Below are 23,684 nucleotides of genomic sequence, written 5' to 3'. Positions count from 1 at the left end.
ACAGAGCATAATAAAACATAATATAAAACTTTTAAAAAATTAAAACTACAGTATAAAACCAATGTAAAAAGGTCCTGCTTCATGCAGTTACCTCCCAAGATTCAAAAGTCTACCCAGAGCATAGTTCCAACTCATCACCTACTTATATTCTGGGATCCAAATGGGAATGTGCCCTCTGTGCAGACTGTTGAAAAATAAGGCAGGGGTGTGTGGGGGTATGTGTGGACCGAATGTCTTAGTGATTTTCGAAGCCACTATGGGGTTTCCCTCCAGTGTGTATTCTCATGTTCATGAAGGCTTGATTCATTATCAAAACTCTTGTTACAGTATGAGCATTTGTACAGTCTCTCCTGTGAATGGATATTTCAGTGTAAGGTCTGTTAGGCAATTGAATATTTCTTTCACACACTGAAAAAAGGGAATCTCCTTACATGGAGGAATCCTGCCTGTTTTACCACTGTACATTTGTGGGGCAGCTTCACGTGACAGTTGTATGCATGGTGCACATGGCTGGTGTGTGCCAGGGGCGGGGGGACATGACTCAACTCTCCCCTCAACAACTGAGGGGCTTTTGTTTGAACACAACAACAGCCTGGGAATGTGTGTAGGTCAGGAGGTGGGCCCTGTTTCCACAGTCCTGCTCCCTCTGTCCCATATGCATTTTCTGTACAGTATATGCAGTGATTGTGTGACGGTGCTGCTGTCTCTCAATGCTGGTTGCCTGAAGAGCCAAGGCTCTTAGGCTCTCCGTTCAAAATCACAACATCCCTGAAGTGACTTTTGATTTTGCCCATTTACTTGCAGCTAACCTCACTGTTGCTTCTAAATAAGTGTTTCTAGGATCACTGGCTTGATGTTTCAGGTGTGAAGCACACATCACAGCACTTTAAAACGTTTTCTCGTATAAGCTGATATCAAACCATTCTTTCTATTTTTCTGTTCTATTCACTTCCCAGATAGGACAGCCACCAATGCCCAGAACAGGGGAGGGCAACCTCTGGGTCACAGACCTAATCTGTGCCACATTGTTTCCCAATCCAGCCCCACCTGCTGGCCTCGAGGCTGTTGGGGGCTTAGGGAGGAGTCAGGGGAGAAGAATGCACCTACTGTTTCAGATCATTGGGGGAGGCACTGCAGCCAACTCAGCAAGCGTTTGCAGGAGCCGGCCGTGCAAGTGCCTGCCAAGTCCCTTCCTGCACTGCTCTCACCCCACGTGGAAGCAAGTGGCCCAGGAAGGAGGGGCTCAACTTGGACAGTGCTTGGAGGAGCTGACTCCTGTAAGCGCTGGCCAAGTCCTTTCCCATGCTGCTTGCTCCTCTGTTGGAATGCTGTACAGAGAGTAGTATGGAGCTCCATGCCTCTGTTTGTGTGGAGAAAGGAAAAGTGGGAGGGGGTGAAAAAAGTCTTGGGAAGGAAGGGCTTTGGGCTCCACCACCTTGACATCATCCGGCCTGTCTGCTCTGGAGGCTGCTTGGTCCAATGGGGCAATACAGCCTCTAGACCAAATGAGGTTGCCTGCCCCTGGCCTAGAAGTTCTGCCAGTTCAGTCTTTCAGGACCCAAATAGGGAAAACATTCCATAAGGAAGTTGCTTTTCTTTGTGAGACAGTTTTCTCCTCATTCCTTTCCTCAGAAACTCTGTCCAGTTTCTCAGACTTAACTGTACTCCTTTTTCACTCAGATAACATTAACCATTCAGTTCCCTAACTTCTAAGTCAGGTGTGGGCAACTTGTAGCTCTCCAGATTTTGTTGGCTATGCTGGCTGGGGCTGAAGGGAATTGCAGTCCAACAACAACTGGAGGGCCACATGGTCCCCACTCCTACTTTAGGTAGCCAGGGGCTCAGCATGAGTTACAATAGCAAATAACTTCCAACTTTATTTTATGTCCTGCTTTTTCTAAGTAGTGAATAAAGTCAATTTGTGAAGCATATCAGTAGCTTTTTCAGCCTAGATTTTTATTGTTAATTAAATATTTTTAAAATGAAGGAGTGCTACTTCTGATTTTCAAATCTTAAGGGTATGTTCCGTTTATATGATCTGGATTCATGATCAAACTATATGCAAGGAAGTTTTAAAAAGAGAAGAGGTTCTAACAAAGTATACCCAGAAACTGTGATATATGAACACTATATAATCAATTACATCAACTCCAGGATCTTTAAAACAATATTTATTTGTTTTAGGTATTTATATGCTGTCCTTTCCAGGACAGCTTACAAATTAAGAACAATAAAAAAGGAAATAAAACAACAAAAGCAGATAAAAGCAGCATCAAAACAGTCAAAATGGAATTAAAAGTTATGCTCAGATGTGCACACAAATTTGTTGTGCATGAGCTAATCTGTGTGTTCAAAAAAGTGTGTGTGTGTGTGTGTGTGTGTGTATTGGCTTCCTCCATTGAAACAAATGTGGAACTATTCTAGATGGGGTATTTTTGTGTTGTGTGTGCATTGGAGCCTGACTGCCTGGAACAAATCATTGGATTGAGCAAATATCTATGGGAACTGGCAACAGTACATATAGAAGAAAACAATTTTATTTTCCAATAATGGTCTCTCTTCCTCCTTACGCAAAAGAATGTTCCAGTTGGAAGCACTTCATTTATAAAAGCTGAGAGTGGCTGAAAAGGAGTTCCAAACTTAGAATATGAAGTCAATGCAAATTCTAAGTTTGGAACTGCTTTTCAGCCGTTGTCTGTGGCAGCATTGCAACAGTAATTTGTGTTCTATGGCAGGGGTGGGCAGAAAGGAGATCTCCAGATATTTTGGACTTCAACTCCCAGCATTCCTGACCATTAGCCATGGTGGCAGGGATTTCTAGGAGTTAAGGTCAAAAACATGTGGCAATCTTCCTTTTACCCATCCCTGTTCTACAGTTAAGGAGCTGGGGTGATGTTCAAAGTAGTATTCTACATCTGAGATGCAGAATGCTTATGGATAGTAAATTATTGTGTAGCAATAGTAATAGTATCGCAGTGGGTGTAATATACTGCAATATAGTGCAGTAACAGTCCAATGGACCAAAATCTGCACAGGTTGAATTGGGATTGTGAAGTCATTGGTGTGCTTGCCCTATACTAATACATACTGTTTTTCCTCCAAACATAGGGTGCTTCCAGATGAGGCTTTTATTATGCAGGCATCCTGCATCATTCAGAACATTTTACTGGGGGTCCAGACAATGTTGCTTTCCATTTGTAACCCTCCTGTGTTTTCCCACCACTTCTTCCATCTTCTTTCTTTCCACAAAAAATCCATTACAGAGGAAAAGGCGAAGCAATGCCATTTGATTGTTAGTGCCATGAGCCCTCCATTTGGAAGTATCCTTAGTTTCTGAGTTCTACTTGCAGCAGGCAGTATTCTTGGGGTGGAAGAGTTCTTGGGGTGGAAGTGTGATCACAATAAACACAAATAGATGGGTTGTGATGTGCCAACCATATGGTAACTTGACTGCCTGTGGTGAAGGTTGGAAGCATCATGAGAAGTTGAGATGGTTGGTTGGAGAATGCTGGGGAGTGATCGATCATGGTACATGTTGGTACCACTGACACTGGAAAGATGTGCCTTCATAATTGTTACAAGAAATTTGTTGTTGAGTACAAAATCCTTTTCATTAAGCAGCTCTGAGGTAATGATGATTTGTACATTCTATGATTGCATATGGAAGGCAAAAGACAAGTGAAGTCCAGTCATCTGGCACTCACAGGAGCTCCTGCAAACACTGGTTGAGTGCTCAGCTGCCACTCCCCCAAACCCCTAGTTAGCTCTGATCTTTGATAGGAGATAACAAGGGGATTCCTCCCCCCATCTCCCCCCAAAGCTTCTGGTAGCCTCCAGGACATGGGGCAGGTCTTGGGGAGGGAACCACAGAGAGAGCCCAAGCCTCCATGGACCAGGTGGACTACCTCGATGGGCTCAGTTAGGCCTGTGAGCTGGAGGTTGCCCTCCCATGATCTAGATGTAATGTGTGCAGTGGTTACTGTCAATAATAAGTTATCAGCCTCTTCCCATGTCACTAAGGTGAGCATTGGAATTCTCCTGAATCTACTGCTATTTCTGAAACTTAGCTCAGAACCTAGTTTCCGCTAGCACAATGACATTTGCGTTAATGGAATGACACAGTTGGAAACTGCCCATTGTTCCCTGCCATAAGACTTTCAGGAGAGAATGGATTATAAATGTAAATAAAAATAAAGTAAATTAGGGTTGAATATAAGAGTTTGGGCAAAAGACTCTTAAGCTGAACAGCAATATTTCCATTTGATTCTAAAAATAATGTTCCCTGTATTTTTCATGACCACTGTCCACTTTGTTCAGCAGTTTCATAAATGTTCTGAAACCTAGTCAGTCATTTGATTAGGAGACACTTGCTGTTTCAAGAATTCTTGTAATACTGAACTATAGCATAGAGCACAATCAGGAACACCAAAACTGCTGTTTCTCATCCCTTAAGCAGAGCAATCCTCACCCTTTTTAACCTTACATCCAGGTAAGGTTCCCTATTATTAGGCAAAGACAGCAGATTCTGGTGATCAGAGAGAGCAGGTATGGTGTTGGAGAAGAGAGCTCTGTGTGCCATGATGCCAGCCCTGCACGCCTAAGCTAGCCTGCTGCCCACTGGTTCAGTGGAAGATGTTGACCTGTCACCAGTGTTGAAGTAAAATTCAATTGCCTGTCCAGTCAGCTTCTGAAATGGAGTGGGTGGTGGGAACATCTTGCCCTTTGCCTCAGACAGCAAAATGTTTTGGGCCTGCCCTCCTTACCTCTTAGTGCCAGTGTCAATTTGCTATGATACTTCTTTTGCCTAGCTGTTTGGAACTATTTATTAGTTATTTATTTATAAAATGTTATTATGCTAGATAATATTTATCTATTTATTTATTTTGAGATTATTATTTCTAAAATTTATACCCCACTCTTCAACACCCAAGTGGCATTCCCACAGTAGCTTGTAAAAGAGTAGCCATTACTGTAATTTCATTTGCATTCCTAATTTGATTGGGAAGCCTTCAGATTGTATACATGCTGGTGATTTTGAGGGCATGAGGTAGGGGCATTTTTTGTTGATGTTGCTCATCTGTTTTACTAAATGTAAAGCAATCTTTTCTTTATTTCATGCAGTTCCTTGTTTAATGTGCTGCATTTTAGCTTATCATTCCTCATTTTTAGACACATTAAAGGGAACTGGAGAAGGGGAGGTAGGAAGATGGAGTGTTGTGCCTTTTAGTAGATAATTTATCACGGACCTTACCAAAGTCATGCTGGACTATAATGACCACTTCAGCCCTGGTTTATGCCTCACTGAAGTATTTATCTTATGCTTTACTTCCCTCTCATAAGCCAGACATTAAGCTACAAAGATTTCCCCTTGTCCATGAGAAACTGCCTCATTTAAGGTGCAATCCTATGCATGTTTAGACAGAAAAAAGTCCTACAACTCCCAGCATGCCCCAGCATGGCTGGCTGGGGCATGCTGGGTGTTGTAGGACTTTTTTCTGTCTAAGCATGCATAGGATTGTGCCCTTAATATACTATGTGAAAACAAGCCTTTGTTCTTTCCAAAGAACAAAAATATCCTGTTTTTTAAAATGTTCAGAATCAAGAAAGATTTGCCTCTTGCTGTGGGGGAAGCAAGTTTTCTTTCTTTCTTTTATTCTTTAGTGATTCTAAAAGGTTGGATGAATGAAAAATTCAATTCAGCAAGATGTTTGAAACTTCAGCCCACATTAGTGTATGCAGAAACCAAAGTAATTGACACAATAGGCTACTTTATTTGCTCCTTCATGCTCAATCTTCCTAACACATTCTGCATCCTGGGATACCATTGTGTCCTGCTTTGTTTCTTTCTTGCTGTGTTGGTTGCACTGCTGCCTTGTGGGCTTGACTAGAATCTTTGTGTTGCGCATATTGCTTTGTCAGCTTCGCTTTGTTTGTGCTGTGTCTTTGTAATGATGATCTTCAGTGTCCATCCTTGCATCTGCCCATTGTTTTCTCCCCACCAGCTCAGTGCAGCTTCTGCCCTCCTCCTCTCTTTTCCAAGGTAGACATAAAATGGTCTTTTCCTTTCCATCCAGTTGTGCTGTAACATCTGACATTACCACTTGTTCTATAGAATAGGCTGTGATGTCATAGAGAAGGGGACAGGGCTACCCAAATTCTCTCAATTTCAGGGAGGAGCTGCCCAGGTGTGCTGAGGGCCCGTACACGGGAAGAGAAACAGGGAGTCCTCCACAGTGAGTAACCCCACCTTCGAGTGTACCCCATATCCTTCATAGCCTTGTCCAGTTCAGTATAGTTTCCTCTACTACCCTTTTGAAGTGTACTCAGTTCCAGCAGTGGGCAACTTGTGGTTCTCCAGATGTGTTGGCCTACAACTCCCATGATCCCTCACCATTGGCTCTGCTGGCTAGGGCTGATAGTCACTGTAGGCCAAAACATCTGGAGGGCCACAAGTTGCCCACCCCTGCTTTAAACTCTGGAATATTTCCAGTTCAGTTGAGTTTCGTCCTTCTTGCCTTATCCTTCATTTCATCTTCCACCTTCTTGTTTTTATAAAGCTTTATCTTTTTAATTTTATGGAGGTCCAAGCTCCTCTTTACATGTATGTTGCCCTGTATGAAACTAATATTTCAGGTTTGGTTTGGTTTTTATCTGAAATGTGTTTCTTTGGAAGTTCAATTTGGCTCCCAAAGCTTTTCATTAAGTTTGATCTGTAGGTTTTGTTCTTTGTGTAAGTAGGGATCTGAACTGTAATGCAGTATTACATTGAGCAATGGACTGATACGTTGTGCATTGAAAAGGGGAAGGCAGGAAGTTTAGGGCACAATCCTATGCATGTTTAGACAGAGAAAAGGCCTACAGCTCGCAGCATTCCCCAGCCACATGTGGGGCTGGAGAATGCTGCGAATTGTAGGCCTTTTCTCTGTCAAAACATGCATAAGATTGCCCCTTAGTCATATAGAAGAAAAATAGGAGTAGGCTTGCATAGCTAAATGGCATGGTATAGTTAAAAAATAGTTTGTACCAAATTCTCTTGATACCGCAGCTAGTATTAAATTGGAGGTGTTGTTTACCTGTGAGTTAAGTGGAAGTAAGATTTTAATATCTGGAGTTCAGGTCACGTGTATATTTTAATCTTCAAGTTTTGTAGTAGAGTTGCTGCTGGGGAATTACACTTGCAGCCTTCCCAGCGTGTTGTCACATGACATGCTTGCGGAGGCTGGACACGGTACACAAGAGGGCAACTGGCAGGCTCTGCAGTACTTCTTTTGAGTAGCTGGGAGGCCACAGCCAGCAGTGACTGAAGAAATCCCTGGTCTGTTCTCCCAGTATTTATTTGGTACAACACAGTTTGTGCCTAGTGGGTAGCTGTTTTAATGACTGTGGTAACACTCATTACTGGGAGAGTAGCTTAGGAGTGGCTGTGTCTGGATGCTCAGTTAATTATCTGATTCTTGTGTAGATATGCAAGCTTTAATAGGGGTAAGTTGGTAACATGCTCAGAGGCAATGTACACTGCCACCGTTGGTTGGTTAAATTCCCAGAACCAGTAGTGTGTTTAGGTGAGAAGAAAGCACAGAGAAGTAACTGGAAAGGATAGCAAAGGGGGCAGACGCCATCATACTAGTTAGGCAGAATTGTGGAATACTAATTGGGACTTCTTCATAAAAGGCAAAGGAGTGGAAAACTGAGCTGAACTGGAATGCATTTTTCAACAAGAAGTTATGATGCTTTTTTCTTTTCTTTTTTTGGACACTTTGCTTTTTTATGTTAAGAATTTTCATATTTTTAAATTGTGAAAACTGTCATGTTATTTTTGAAAGTAGTCCATCTACTGCAAATGGAAAAGTTTCCTGAAAGTACAGTGTTAATGACCATAAATGGTTCAAGCAGTAGCAAAAGCCACCTCCCTGCTTCCCCACCTCATAAATTATTGCATCTTGTATTTATGCTCACAAATAGGATTCATGCTTCTAGTTCTCTGCCATGTAAGAACCTTCCTGTGTATTGTGCTTGGTTGATGCCCATGATTATCAGCTTAACCCTGTTGTAAGCTACAGTTTTCTTGTTCCGCGGTTGAAACAAGACCCCAACCTTGACATACAGCTTCCCACCTTTTACAAAGCATTATGCAAAGTGCATGACCACACAGTAGTTGAAAAGTATATAATAATTACTTTTTAGCTTCTTACACATATATTTCTTTTTAGGCACTGGAAAAACACCCCAATTCTCCAATGACTGCAAAGCAAATATTGGAAGTAATTCAGAAAGAAGGGCTAAAAGAAACAAGGTCAGTACTGATATAGTATTTTAAAATATATTATATTTGGGGGAAAATACCTAATTTATGGTGGCTATGCTATTCAAAATGCAATCAATATATTACTTTTGAGCTTATGACCACAGAGGAAATTCAAATATCTGTATCCGGTTCCCTGGGTGGGGTCAGTGGCAGGGAAATCAGTGGTGGCGGTGGGAGGGATCAGGGCAGTCATGGGGGACTGCAGTTCAGGCCTTGGAGAGCCACAGGTCATGCAACTCTGCTATATACATGAAGCTGGGTGTAACCCCCACTGAATGGGACATATTTCAGAGTAGATGTGCAAAGGATTGTGCTCTAACAAACCTGAAACTTACTGGAGTTACTAGCATTTGTATCTGCCTTATAGTGGAGAGAAATGAATTTATCAGATACATTTGTGATGCATTCTGAGACATTTGCTCTTGCAATTTGGAAGAATGGGACCTGGACAATGATGAAGCCTGTGAATAGCATTCAAAGCCAGCCTCATACTGAACATATTTCAGCATTATTGACTTATAAAATCATAAATGATTGCTGCCAGGTCTAGATCAAAATTATGAATCACAACCTTTTCATGAGGTGAAGTTGGTTGGAGGCTCTTGTGTCCATCTATTGCAGCCTGGATCTCCAGACACAGCAGTTAATTGAGGAAGACCTAGAGGTTTTGTACTGCCCAGGAGAATCTGAACTCCATCCATTGAGGATGTGCCCTCCAGTGGGTGGCAATGAATGTCTGCTAATAATCATTATAACTTTTGGCTGAAGACAGTTGTCTTCAATTGGCATGTTTGCATTGCCCAACTCAATGGTCAGAAACAGAATGGCTGCCTTGTACCGAGTCAGTCTCTAGGCACATCTAGCTCAGTGTTGTCTACACTGACTGGCAGCGGCTCTCTAGGGTTTCAGACAGGGATTTTTCCGAGCCTGACCTGGAGATGCAAGGGATTGAACTTGGGGTGTTCTGCATGCAAAGCATGTGCTCTGCCACTGAGCTATGGCCCTTTGGCCAAGAGGTGTGTTCCATCTTCCCCTGGTTATAATGGCCCTGTCTGAGAACTGAACCCAGGACATGTTAGCATCCAAAGTGAGAATAATAAATTTAGGTTAACCAACCAACATAGTAAAGCACTGAGGTAGGATCAAAAGAAGAGACAGAGTTTGGTGTTGTCAAAACACTGGTGATATCTCGCTGCTAATATCCATACGCTCTTGCCCAATGGCATTATATATACTTTGAATATGAAGAGAAGAAGGTAGAACTCTGCTGAAACGAAGAGAAAAAGCAATTGCTTATTGGTGCCATCCAGAGGGGAGAGCTGTCTATCAGGATGCAGGCTATTTGAGAGCCTTTAAAGAACTTGCCTAAAATGAAAAGTTGGGGAGGGGCAGTAACTGTCTGGGCAGTCCTTCTCAAGGCCTGGGTTCTGCCCACCTCTAAAGAAACTAAAAAGCAAGGGGGGGTGCACTGTCTTTTCATATAGTAACATTTTCTAAGAAAGCAATAATGAGAGTGGAGAGTCATTCACAGTGCATAACTATGCAATTTACTTGTATACTGGATAGGAGTGTGTAAGAAGCTGCAGTAAGTGAACGCATAGGGGGAACTGAGCACTGCAAGCAATCACAATAACTTCATGTAGAAGGGAAGATAGAAAATGTAGTCAGTATTGACAGATCCTTGGTGCAAATGGAAAAGAATTTTGGGGAAGAAAGGTCTAGTAAATAAATATGAGAATGTAGGTACTAAGCTACATAAATAGGCAGCAAGAAAGTGAAGCGTCATGCAAAAATCATTTTGATTTGTTTTCTACTCTTCTTCATACTAAGACATATGTTGCTGTTCCTTTTTTCCCTTGTCATATGGAACTACTGAACTGTGGCTTCTGTTATTATTCTAATTATTCATGTTATAAAAGCAGTACCTCTTGATTGTGTTACTGCCTTCACCATATTTATCCCCACAGAGTACTGCATTATTATAGAATGTACTATGGAAAGATTGGGTAATGAGAAAATGGCCCAAACCCAAGTAATTAGAATAGAAGGAAAAAAAGTAAACCATCTTTAACTGTATCTATAAAAAAAAAACCCTGTAGGAAAAAACTAGCTAGCATAAATGATCCCTTCGCGCTGTAAAAAATAAAAGATAAAAATCAATGTGGTGGAAATGCATAAACTGCCAGTGACAAGTTAGAAAGGAAAAACTGTTTACTCCTGCATGAATTGTATTATCATGCAGTATGTGTTGTGTTGTAAACTTGTATACAAATGTCTCTGTAAAGTTCAGTACCTTCTTTAACAAAAGCCAAAAATAGATGGTGTTACTATATATTTCTGAAGGCAAGATGGAATGAAGAGATTTATGTTTAAATGAAGAAACAATGTTGCTTCCACATTAGATTCCACATTTAGTGCTGCTGAGGCATGATTGTTCCCACAATCATCGGGAAGCAGAATTAAAACAGAGGTTCCACACAATACTTAATATAGTGCTATGTTATCAGGCAAAGTTCTTTGTCACAGCCAAATCCTTCTATAATGTTTACTTAGAAGTGTCCCATTCAGCAAAGAGTCCTTCCAGCATTAACAACATTTCCCTGCTTGCAGGTTCAGCCCGTTTCATTGCTTCATGTTGGATGTGACAATGGGATTACTGATAAATAGCCTCTTAATTGCTCCCTATTGTCTGTTTCTGTTCTTGCAATGGAGAAGCTTTAGATGCTGGCTTCCTCTCATTATTTTTTTACTTTTCATTTTTGTATAACAAAATAGTATTATTTTGCTATATAAAAATGAAAAAGAGAGATAATAATGAGATCAGTAATTAAAGTCCACCCCCACAGAACAAAAACAGACAACAAGGGGGCAGCTAAGGGAATTATTTCATCGCATAAATAAGCCATTCATCAGTAAGACCTCAACAAGAAGCAATAAAACAGGCAGAAGGAAATATTTAAGTAAAGGCACAGAAGACCTGAAAGGCTTCAATAGCACTTTGCCTATCCACACTGGATAGGCAAGCACTGCAATTGCGTTTTAATTTAAAAAAATAAATCACAGGCCTGAAAAACCATAGGAGAATGATGCAGAAAATGCTGGAATGCAACTAATTGTCAATAACTTAATCTAGTTTCTCCATAAAAAGTGAGTGAGCAAAGGATGGCAATTCTAGAGGAAAAGGCTAATGTGGAAGCAACCTGAGATAAAAACATCTGTAATTTATATGTTTAATGGACCATGTCCTTTTAGTGAAAGCAAGACTAACACAAATACAGTAGAAGAAAGAATATCCAGTTATGGCACAGAACTAATAAACCCAAGACTATATTTATCACCATGCAGGGAAGGTGAAGGATGAGCAAAGCGCACTCATCTTGCACTTCCAGGGTCCAGTTGAGCCCAATGGCCGGGATTCAGCTGGCTCTTCGAGGTGCCAGCTGAGCGTGCAGCTGGCTTCACTTGTCTTTCATCTTCCTGGGTGGGGAAGGCGAGGGAGGAGCAAAGCTGGCTCCCCAGCTGAAGCGCCAGCTGGAGGAGCTCCAGCACTACATTAATGACACTGGATTACAACTGGGGGCAGTTTGCCACAGGTTGGGAGACTGTCTGTGTCTGTCTAAACTGGCACAGTCTCCTACCATGTGGCAAACTGCTCCCAGTTGTAATCTGACATCATTCACATTGTGCTCTGAATGCATGAAGGTTTTCCAGTTTCTATTGACTATTGTTTCTATTGGAAGGAGTTTCCATTCTCAGGGCTCATGTCAGTGGCAGAAAATAGGCATGGCTAGGGAGAGGAAAATAAGGGAGCTAAATAGGCTGTGTTGTAGCTGCAGGACAGAGACAGGCATGGCTGAGCTGAGGTCAATCACTGGGGTCCATCCAAAGCAACCAACAAGTGATGTCAAGGGTGAGGTGGTCCAATAGCTCAGGAATACATCTCAGGACAAGGGAAGGAAAATGCAAGAAGGAAGAAGAATCCTACAGACTGAATTCAAAGGGGCTGGAGTGGAAGGAATGGAACCTGCGACAGTCTGAGCCCTTTCTTGTAGTGAGCGACTAGACAATCCTTGCAGGCAGGGAATTACTGGATTATGTACAGAAAGTGGTTTTAAAAGAAGAATGCTCCGGGTACCACTTTAAAAAAACCAAGTGGGAGTCTCACAGAGTGGACTTAGGCAGATGTGGGCATATGCTGGAAAATGACTCAAAATTTGCACTAAGGGGGGAAAAGGGTAACCTTTGGCTTACTCAGTGTTATTTGTATGACACCTGCTAGGGCTTCCTGCAGAACTTGCCTTTCACGTCTGGGTTAGATCTCAAGCCTTTCTCTGTATTGATATAGCTAAAAGTCTAGGTAGCTTTCCTTTATCTGTGTGGTCCCGGCCCATAAAACCTTCCCTCTGAACACATTCAGCAATGAGGAGCACGCACCTGCTCAGAGGTACTCGTATCCCTGCTGTTGTTTCATATGTTGTGGGGTTGAACCCTGGCAATGAAAATAGGCTCAAGGTCTAAGCCCCAATGAAACCTGACTAAAATGAAACCTTACACTCTGCACATAAGGTAGGTGTCTCTTATGAATTCTAGCCATGCCACCTGTTGCCCACGTGGACCATTAAGCTGGCTCAGATTTCCATCTATTTAGAAGCAAGTCTCTAATCCTTATGGAACCAGAGGTACAAGGCAAAAAGTGCCAGCTGTATTTTGCCCCAATCATTTTGTGGGAAACAAGACAACTAATACTTTCTTTTGTCCTTGGCCAATGAGGGAAGCCATACCTGTGGCTGATTTAGGAAAGCAGTGCTATCATAGAGACAAAAAGAGCTAGAGTGGCACACCTATTATCTGGAGAAGGGACTGTCTGGTCAATTTTATACCCATTTCTTTTAGTCTGCCCTGGGTTAGAAGTGATGGAGAAATACAGGACTTCAATGTAGCTGTGAATGGGCAGCAGCATGTCTACCCAGAAACATCGGGCAGCAGCAAAGACAGGAGTTCTCACATGTCCTAACTCAGGTCTCATTTCAACGGAAAAATGAGATTAGCTGGTAAATGTAAAAAAAAAGTCCTGCCAATGCAAATAAATTCCATGGGTGAAAAATAGGGGGACCCTTGTGGGTGGGAGGGGCATTTTGTTTACAAAAACAGGACAAAGGTAAAGTGGTAATTGCCCCCCCCCCCAGTGCCAGTGCTGCAACCAACTTCACAGCCATGGCCCCTGCATTTCTATGACCAGCAAAACAAAAACAGCTACGTGTGTTGGAGCCCCAGGGTTCTTAAACAGTGCTTTAAAATGTTGCAGAAGAAGTTATTACTGCTACCACTCCCCACCCCAACTTCACTGATGGATAATATGCATTTCCACCCAAAACAAAAGACACCTCAGATCATAGCAACTGCCAGTCTAGTTTAGTTGCTCCCTCAGACCCACTCCAAGCCCACATCTAGCACTCCATTACATGCAGAAGCTTTGTGCTCCATTTCCCACACAAAAGCAGAGTAAACGTTGAATAATGAGCAAAAAAATTGCCTAATGTGCAAATTAGGCCATTCAGATTTTAGGAATTGAAATATGGCAACCCTAACTCACAGATACTCTTTTCTTTGTTAAAAGTTTTCAAATTCTGGAATTTCACACTGAATGGGAACCACCACCCCATCACCCAACCTTAGGTGCCTTTCAGGGCTTGAGCACGAGCACAGATTAAATCCCACACCACTTATCCCAGTGAAATCTGTGCCCAGGGATTACAAAAACTGGTGAGAAACAGTCATAGATTTTTTGCTTCAAATCCTGCAAAAGCTCATTATCATTCTTCTGAATACAAAAGGAAGAAAAATAACTAACAGGGTCATCCAGTCCAACCTACTGCCACAAATCATGAACATGCATATGTTAGTCACTCACAAACCACAAAAAGAGAGAGCAGCTCATAAGCTAATCACATCATGTGAAAACATAATGGAGCTGTTCGCACATAAGGGTGGCAAATCGTGGGTTAATTAACACACAGTTTGCTGCGGTATGTGCTGAGCACATTCTGCAGCCCTTTTGAATATTCAGGCCCTATCTGGCAATTCCAGGATTATCTGCACTGGATGGGGTGTCTGTATGGTAATGTCCAGTAACCATAATGCAGTAGGGTCATGTGTTTTGAAGGAGGAGCCATTTCAATTGTGTGCAAGAGATAATGACCACTGGATTGCACACTAAAGTAAAACTGAAAGAGGGAGGAACTGTGCTGGTGCAAGCTGTCCTGCTGCCTGAGGTGGGAGAGCACACACAAGACACCATCGCCCATTGCCGCTCTGTCACCATTGCTACTGCATCCCACCCTGTCCCCAACTGTCACTCCATTGTCATTGTCTGGGCTCTCTGAAGAGCTGGCCATGGCCAGGCCCAAATGCCTGGCTCAGAGTGGGTCCTTCCTCGGAGCCAGGCATTGTCGGAGGGGTGTCCAGGTGATCTTCTGGGACACCTCTCCCACAATGCCTGGCTTTGAGGAAAGACCCCCTTACAGCCAGGCATTCGGGCTTGGCTAGCTCTTTGAAGGACCGTCTGTCTGTCTGAAGAAGTGTGCCAGCTGCTTTCATAAGCTGACGTGACTCTACAGAGAGCCCATCCTCTGGCTCACTTTGAGAGTCTTAGGGCAAGCCAGAGAGTGGGTGGATGTTCTGAAGAGTCCTGCTGGCTGTTCTCCCACTGTGGCATTTGCTGCAGTGGGAGAGCGGGGCCAGTGAGTATGTCCGGAGCTGCTGCTCACCTAGCAGCACTGCACCTGGTGCTCTGGGTAGAGAGCCCTGCTGGCTCCACTCTCCCGCTATGGCAAATGCCACAGTGGGACAGCGGCTGGTGGGGCTCTCAGGAGCACCTGCTGCAGTACTGCATCACTGGAGCGAGGTGGCAGTGGGGTGTGTGTGCTCCTAGCGGTTGAAGGGGAGCATGCAATTTGCTGCTTTCCCTATCCCTCTATTTGAGGTGGGGGATTGACCTCACCTCGTGAGAGGGCCAGCCCTGGAGCAGAATGACAATGAAGTGAAAAGACAACCAAATGGCTCCACTTAGGTTGGCTTGGTTGTGAGAAGGAGAAACAGCTCGGGAATAAAGCATGCAGTGAATCCATGGCTGATACGCCCCTGTTAACAAAGTCTGAAAACCCTTTAGTCAAAAGTAGAGAGGAGCAACTTGTGGCCCTCCAGATGTTTTGGCCTACAACTCTCATCAGCCCTAGCCAGCATAGCCTATGGTAAGGGATCATGGGAGTTGTAGGCCAACACATTGCCCACAAAGTAATGAATATAGGTAGTAGCATTGTGGAGCTCTCAATTTCAAATTCTGTTTTAAAAACATTATTTGCAGAAAAAGCTTGCTATTTTTCTTTTTATGTTGGATTGGCAGCCCCCAAAACCCAAATATTTTGTCTGTGGAATCTATTTTTGCGGGGCAGACCTCTCTCCATTTAGTTCTGCCACTTTCATTGCAAGCCACTACTCTGTGGTTAGTTGATCAGCCTCTGTGAGAAATGCATAAAATTGACTAAACTGACCCACGTTGGCAGATACTATTGTGATTGGATGAAGAGACTCTGAAGGTGATCAACAACTTGACATAGAACTCTGAAGGGCTTTTCGTCTGCATTGGGTTGGATCTAGATTTAGTCAGAGTACATCCATTGAAATCAGTGGGACTTAAGTTAGGCATGACTAAATTCCCATTGATTTCAATGGGTCTACTCTAAATATAATTAAATCTGAATTCAGCCCATTGATTCTGAAGGGATTTATCCCTTAATACTAATAGTTTGTTTTGTTACTTCTATCCATGAACTTGTGGTAATTTTAGGTGGGCTTTTCATGGAAATTGCTACGTAACCATATGCTATCTGAGCTGAGGTTTATTCACTGGAGTCATTTTTAAGAGGCAAGACCCTCTCATTGTATTATCAATTTAGATTTAATTGTGCTTACATGTTAGAAGTTACGTTATTGTTGTTCAGAATCCAATTACAGTAAGAATCTGTCAGACTTTATGGTCCACAAATTTGTTTCTCTCTCATATTGTTAAGGCATTCAGTCCCTCAGTTGATTGATTCTTTCCTCGTGCCCCAAATATGAAGTGCAGCAGGGAGAAAATTAAAAAACAAAATTATGACTCTAAGCCAAAGCGCACCTCAGGAATAAAATCCATATGTTAACATGAACATAATTTTTGTTGGAAAGTGCACACATATAATAGATCTTTATTGTCTGAGACACACATTTCAGGTTTTGTTTTGTTTTGTTTTTTAATGTATTTCCTGCTGCGACAATCAGTTGTAAAAAGATCCTCATCTGGGCAATCCTCTTCTCTGTACCCGGAAGGAAAAACAACTTTTAAGGTAAACAGTTTGGGGGCCCAAAAAGATTGATGTTCTTTTTAATCTTTCAAAAATGTGCTTGGGATGTGGAAAGAGAGTAAGAATTAAATCTTTCTCTCTAGAAGAGGTGTATAAAATCCAGCCAGCCACAGATCAGCTATGGAGAGCAAAACACTGGCAGCAGTCTAGTGCAGCCTGCCTCTACCTGCTGCTCTCAGGATGTGTTGGACTACAACCCCCATCATTCCTAGGCAGCATGGCCAGTGATGGGCTTTGCAGTCCAACACATCTGGAGGCACCACCCAGGGTGGGGAAGGCTTGCCTAGTACAAAGGCCACAATGACCCAGTTTACCTAAAGTTAGCTGTGATTAAAGCACACTTGCATGAGAAGAAACCCCTTTGAATTCAGTAGGACGTACTTCGGAGTAACTTCAGACTGAAACCCAGGATGAATTCACTGTCCCACAGCTACCAGACTCCACCGCATAGAACCGTGCTGTGAGTCCCACTGAAATGAACTGAAGATGTTAGTTGCGGGTAATATGTCCCACTACTTTCAGTTGGGCTTAGTCACAACTAACATTGGCTAGATAGATGCTCAGGGCCTCCGAACACACATCTGCACTTTCAGTATTGGATTTATAGACAAGAAAATGGTACCTGATAATGTCCATGTGAGTACAGGTAAAGGGAGAGTGTTGTTATGGTTGTAGAAGTGTGGAGCCCCACTGCTGGCTTTCATTTGTTACCACTGTGTTTTTCATAGGGTGGCCATGCATCCTACTTTATGGAGGACAGTCCTCTGTTTGAAGGGCTGTCAGAGGACAGTCTTGTACTGGAAGATGTCCCCTGTATTTGAAGGGGTGTCTAGTCCAAGTCTTGTTTAAAGATAAAGAACCATAAGGGAGAGCAGAAGCCTTACAGTTGCCCACCAACAATTAGCACCTGAACAGCGGACTATACAGGCACACAGGTCACCTGGTCGCAGTCTTCCCCACTATGGTGAGATGTGTTGTGTTTCTATTTAATTTATAGGAATTATTTTAACATTTTCACCTATACATATGAATTAGCACATACAGAATTTATGCAAATCTGTGCCCTCTTTTGTCATCTTGTTTTTGGAGATGCATTTCCTCTTTTTTTAATTTTTTCCAGCGGAGATGCATAAGTGATCACCCTAGGCTTTCACAGACTTAAAAACATTTCCTAAGTAGCTTAATAACATTCTGAATAAATTCTTGGCTTTTCTATGGAGACTGATAAACAAAGGTTCAAAAAATCAGGTCGCTATCCTTGGTTACCACAGGGGCAAGGTTTCACCCCTGACTTTGTGCTGCATTTGGAATGCCCTGTATTTTGGAAGCAACATCAAAGATCAGCCTTACCTGTCCTCTAAGCCTGGAACCTTGGATAAGAGACTGGGTTTCATCTAGAGATGTGAAGGCCTGGAAAGAAACTGGGGAAAGCCCAGAAATAAATAAGGAAAAAATGGTTTCCCTGCTAAATTTTCCAAAAATCTGGGGAGAGGGGAGGGAACAGATCTCTCTCTCTCTCTCTCTCTCTCTCTCTCTCTCTCTCCTCTCCCCCCCCCCTTTTCTGGTTTTCTTCCAGGCCTTCACATCTCTAGTCTCATTACTGACTTCACACTCAGCTTTGGTGGAGGGACACACATCTTCAGTATGCAGCCAGCAGCTACATCACTCCTTTTTCTTTAACTAATTAGAGTGTAGGGCCCCCCAATTCTTATCAAGATCACAGCATGCAGAAAGGGGAGGTTTATCCCTTCCCTGTCCCACCCTGACCTCTCCCATCTGTCCAGCTACAAACATTAGAAAAGGTATCTCCCATTGGTGCCAATGGGAAATATTTTTTATAACATTCCTAGCTAGTTGGGGGGTTGTGGCTGGGCAGGGAAGGGATAAACCTTCTCTCTTCATGTGCTGTGATTTGGATAAAAATTGCCTCCCACCCTCAATGTCTCCAGTTAGTTAAAGAGAAAGCAGAGAATGTCTGCAGATTATGATAACACATAGGCTGAAGTTTTTCCCTCAGAAGGCTTCCAAAGCACAGGTGAAATTCAGAGATGGGACCCCTACCTCTTGACAGAGTTCCAGGCTAAGGGGAGAGTTGAGGTCAATTTCTGATTCTGTTGCTCTTCAGAGGTACTTCCAAAATTCAGCCTGAAATCAGATATGAGGAAAGATGCTTACCGGGGGAGGGAAGTTGCCATGGTCACCATGGCTACACATTTTTGTACCCTTGCTTATAAATGGAATGCCATTTGTGACTGTATATGAAGGCTTTCCCATGCATGCAGAAATCACTGTTTGCATATGGCTATTATAGAGGATGTTTAAGACTGAACTGCAAGCCAAGTTTTGAACCTCCTCCCCACCCTAGTTGGTCGTAGGGCACAATCCTTACTAGAGAGTAAGCCCCATTGAATACAGTGGGATTTACTTCTGAGTAAACATGCATAGGATTGCAGTGAACATCCCTTCCATTCAAATTGACAAAGTTCAAGCCAATGAAGATTGAGTCATACATGCCCTTTGCAGCATAGGGGTCGCTTGAGACTGCAGCTGCAAGGAGGTCCCTCCATTTGCATGAAGTGGCAACCTACATGGCTGCAGTAGGGTTTTTTTTATTATTATTATTACCATGCCCTGTAAAAGCCCTAAAAGAGATTGTGATGGCTTGGGGAAAATGGCTGCAATGGCATGCCATAAATAGTGATTGAACTGGTTGCCAGGTTAGTGGCATTGCACTGAGATCACTGAAGTTTGTCTGCTGTTGCGAGGTTCCTAGAGCCCTTTCCTAGACACAGTCTGTAACTGCCCCAATGCAAATGATGATGTGCATCATCATGTGCCCAGGAAATGGGGGAAGGCAGGGTCTGCCTGGGTGCTCAGCAGATCTTCTGCCAGTATCTTCTGTATGAGACCCGCGCAGGATTGTGCTGGGCTCTGCGGCTCTAATAGGACCAAAAGACCCATTGGATATTGCACAAAGGAATTCCTGTGCCCTTCTGTCCCTGCAGGTGCTCTACAACTGTTTTTCTTGCCATTACTGTACTGCAGGAAGGCAGCAGGAAGTACCTTCTCAGTGGTGTGATTGAAGCAACGTACTTCCATGTGTGGCAAAATGGGAAAAGGCAGAAAGTTGTATAACTGTACTTGTGCAAATTAAATATGTGTTCTCTTTAAGACATATTATGGATCTCTCTCTCTCTGTCTCTCTCTTAAATATGAGTATTATTATTTTTGGAAGATAGTCATAGTCCTTAATATATGAGTGTGATCTGTAGAATCCCTCTCTTTTCTATTCCAGCTTTGTAGACTTGTTATGCTACCTTAAACTGTGTTTTTCAAGTGACTGTTGCTGTCTGGGGTTGCAGTTTGGTTAAGAATATTTGTAGCAGCACAAGAGCTATCATATGCTTACAAAGCTGTATTTGAATACTTGTATTTCATGCATCCTGTAATTCTCAAAAGCACAAATTGCTACCAGCCCTATTACAGGTACTCCTTTAAAAGATGGGCTATTTCATGAATGCCTTTCCAGTGGCAACAGAATTTTTTAAAGTACTTTGGAAGGAGGGGAAGGCAACCTAGTAACATTATGCCTCTGATGGGGCTAAATGACCTATTGGATATAGCATGCAAGGCATATCATGTGGGCAGAATCCCTGTTTATTTTCCTTTTTCTTGGATCTTGAGTGTTTAAGACATAAGACATGTTATTGTTTCATTTATTTATAACATTTAAATCCCACCTTTCCTCTGCAGAATTCAAGGCAGCATGTGTAGGGTTTCCCATCCAGCCACTGACCAGACACAGAAAATACTGCATCATGTGCCTTTCAGACCATTCTATGGAAATAAAGAAATAATATATGTTGTATTTTAATGGTTACTGTTTAAATATATATTTTATTGTGTTAATTGTAGAAGGTTTTCTATTACCATCAAAAGTAAAATAACGGTCGAATACCTACCTGATTGCTGTGCAGGGTTGAATGTATGAATCACCAGTCTATCTCACCCCATATTGTCTGCTCTGATTAGAGCACTAGAACCTAGGATCATTCTGTGAAGCTGATTGGTGGGAGCTTCAGGACAGAGAAAAGGAAGTACTTCTTCACATAGGGCATAGTTAACTATAGAATTTACTACCACAAGACATAGTGATGGCCACCAATTTGGATGGCTTTAAAAGGGGGTTAGACAAATTCAAGGAGGAGAAGGCTATCAATGGCTACTAGTCCTGATGGCTTTATGCTACCTTCGGTATCAGAGGCAGTGTTCCTATGCACACCAGTTGCTGGGGAACATGGGTGGGAGGGTGCTGTTGCACTCATGTCTTAGTTGTAGGTTTCCCATGGGCAGCTGGTTGGCCACTGTGTGAACAGAATGCTGGACTAGATGGACCCTTGGTCTGATCCAGCAAGGATCTTCTTATGTTCTTATGAGCAGTTCTTTAGGGTCTCAGACGGGGGGCTTCCCTGGCTCTTCTACTACCTAAGAACATTTTAACTGGAGATGCTCGAGATTGAACTGGGGATCTCCTATGTCCAGGGCATGTGCTGTATCACTGAGCTGAGGTCCGTGTGGAGAGAGGGAACACAAAGAGAGAAAGAGTATCACTTGTAACTGTATGAATTTCAAATGTTACTAAGACTTTCAGGCACTTTTTCCTGGTACCAAATTCATAATAATATAATTCCTAATGCATTATCTTACAAATTGTATAGTCTTATGAATTGGACATAAGGGGTAAGTGATGTCCAAGGACAGTGCATCCTAGTTTACAAACTATCAGAGTTTAAGGTGAAATGATTGGTTTTGTGTTTCTTGGAACAACATACACTGCCACTGTGTGATTACAGAATGTTAGTGGTGCTCTGTGTGAGAAGCTATTTCACATAAACACTTTCCTCATGATGGTGTTATGGTCCTACAGTTTCACTTTTGAGCATCAATGCGCTGCTAGTGGATGTATAAATCATTGCTTAAGGCTTATTTATTTATTTATTTATTAAATTTATTAATCGCCCATTTGGCTGGTCACCCAGCCACTGGGCAATGTACAGAGTGTATAATAGAACAGTTTAAAACAATAAAATTCTACAGTAAAGACATCATATTTCTAAAAATACCCTAACCCACCCCAAATGCCTGCCTGAACAACCATGTTTTTAATGCGTGGCGGAAGCTCATTAAAGAAGGGGCATGGTGGAGTTCCCTATGGAGGGAGTTCCACAGAGTGGGGGCCACCACAGAGAAGGCCCTCTCCCTTGTCCCCACCAGTCTAGCTGTCCTGGCTGATGGGACAGAGAGAAGGCCATCCAAGGCTGATCTTGTTAAGCGGCCTGTCTGGTGTTGCTGGAGGCACTCCTTGAGATAGGCTGGGCCGGAAGCATATAGGGTTTTAAAGGTCAAAACCAACACCTTGAATTTGGCCCGGAAAACAACAGGTAACCAGTGCAACTCCTTCAGCACTGGAGTGATGTGATCTCGCCGGCAGCTGCCTTTAATCAGGCAAGCCGCTGCGTTCTGCACCAGCTGCAGCTTCCGAACCGTCTTCAAGGGTAACCCCACGTAGAGTGCATTACAGTAGTCTAAACGAGAGGAGACCAGGGCATGTACAACCGATGGGAACAGACGGCCAGGAAGGAAGGGGCGCAACCACCGTATCAGATGGAGTTGGTACAGCGCTGTCCAGCTCACAGCTGACACCTGAGCCTCCATGGACAGCTGGGAGTCCAAAATGACCCCCAGGCTGCGGACCTGGTCTTTCAAGGCTTATTATTCAGAAAAAGAACAAAACAAAAACCCTGTGGTGATGTGATCCAGTGTGTCATCTGGACAAGGAATGGTATGTGACAAGTTTGAACAATTCAAAGCAATTGTGTTTCAGGATCATCACATATAAAATAAATTGTTAAGAAACTTTGGTTGAAACAAGACAGCAGAGACTTTCACCCCATTACTGTTCTGATACTGCTAAATCTAAGGATGGATGGGTACTTGATTAATCCTTGATTTATTCCTCACCTTTATTTATTTCAGTTCTTGACATCAAACAAATGCAAACAAATAAAAAATAAACAAATTTTCAAAATCATTCCGTTGCAGAAAGCTTGGCATAATTATGATTATCCAGTCTTTCATATGGGGCCTAGAGAAGACAGCAACAAAACGATCCAGGCCCGATTAGCCTCAGTTACAACTTGACACAAGGTGGCGAAGGTGATGCTCCTCCACTGCAGGTTTGAAAATAACAGTTTGCCTTCTCATCTGGAATGCATATAACTTATTCCCCACCCCACCCCAGGCAATCAACTTCGAGAGTTTGTTCTCGGACTGAAAGGCAGCCTATAAATAATAAAAATAAGCCAGGTCTGATCAAAATTCCTTTCTTTGAAGTTCATCTTCAGTGTGGATGGCCCTTGAAAAATAAATCTATTGCACATTGTCAGTCTGTTGAACTGCGTAAGTTTTTTGTGCCTGTATGAAAGAGCCAGTACTTTTACTTTTGTGCCAGATGCCTCCTGATTTGTTTTACAATTGGCACAAAATGGCTGCTACAGCTGCCTTTATATAATTTTCCCTACATACCAAAGACATAGTAGTTTGTCTCAGATAGGGTAGCCAGGTGGCCTACTTTACAGAGGACAGTCCTCTATTTGAAGGTATCCACTATTTGATGGACTTTCCAGTTCCATCAAACCAGTCCAATTCTGGTTTAAAGTCAAAGAACCATAAGGAGGGAGAGCAGGGTTCTTGAAGTTACCCATCAACAGTTGGCACCCAGATGGGAGACAGAGCAGGGACACAGGTCACCTGGTCACTCTTCCCCATTATGGCAAGATATAGTGTATTTCTATTTTAATTACACTTACTATTTCTAAATTTGCATCTTTAGTTATAAATTAGCATAGTCAAATAAGTGTCCTCTTTGTCCTCTTTTTTTGATGACGCGTTTCCTTTTTTTTGGCAATGCATAAACAGCC

General features: G+C 42.7%; 1 protein-coding gene across 1 annotated transcript in view; it reads left to right on the top strand.

Annotated features, from left to right (window-relative positions):
- The first annotated feature begins 8,216 nt into the window (after positions 1–8,216).
- Positions 8,217–23,684, top strand: part of ASXL3 (ASXL transcriptional regulator 3) — a 117,034-nt gene continuing 101,566 nt past the window's right edge. Inside the window, exon 1 of the mRNA XM_084848086.1 lies at positions 8,217–8,293. Coding sequence (XP_084704212.1) covers positions 8,238–8,293 — 56 coding nt within the window. The 5' untranslated portion in view covers positions 8,217–8,237. The remainder of the gene's footprint in view (positions 8,294–23,684) is intronic.

This window comes from Heloderma suspectum, chromosome 4 (assembly GCF_057233095.1).
Source record: "Heloderma suspectum isolate Gila_16-S chromosome 4, 16-S_ref, whole genome shotgun sequence".
In the NCBI taxonomy this organism is placed as follows: Eukaryota; Metazoa; Chordata; class Lepidosauria; order Squamata; family Helodermatidae; genus Heloderma; species Heloderma suspectum.
Note: the sequence above shows the minus strand (reverse complement) of the source record. Positions and strands in the feature narration are given on the sequence as shown.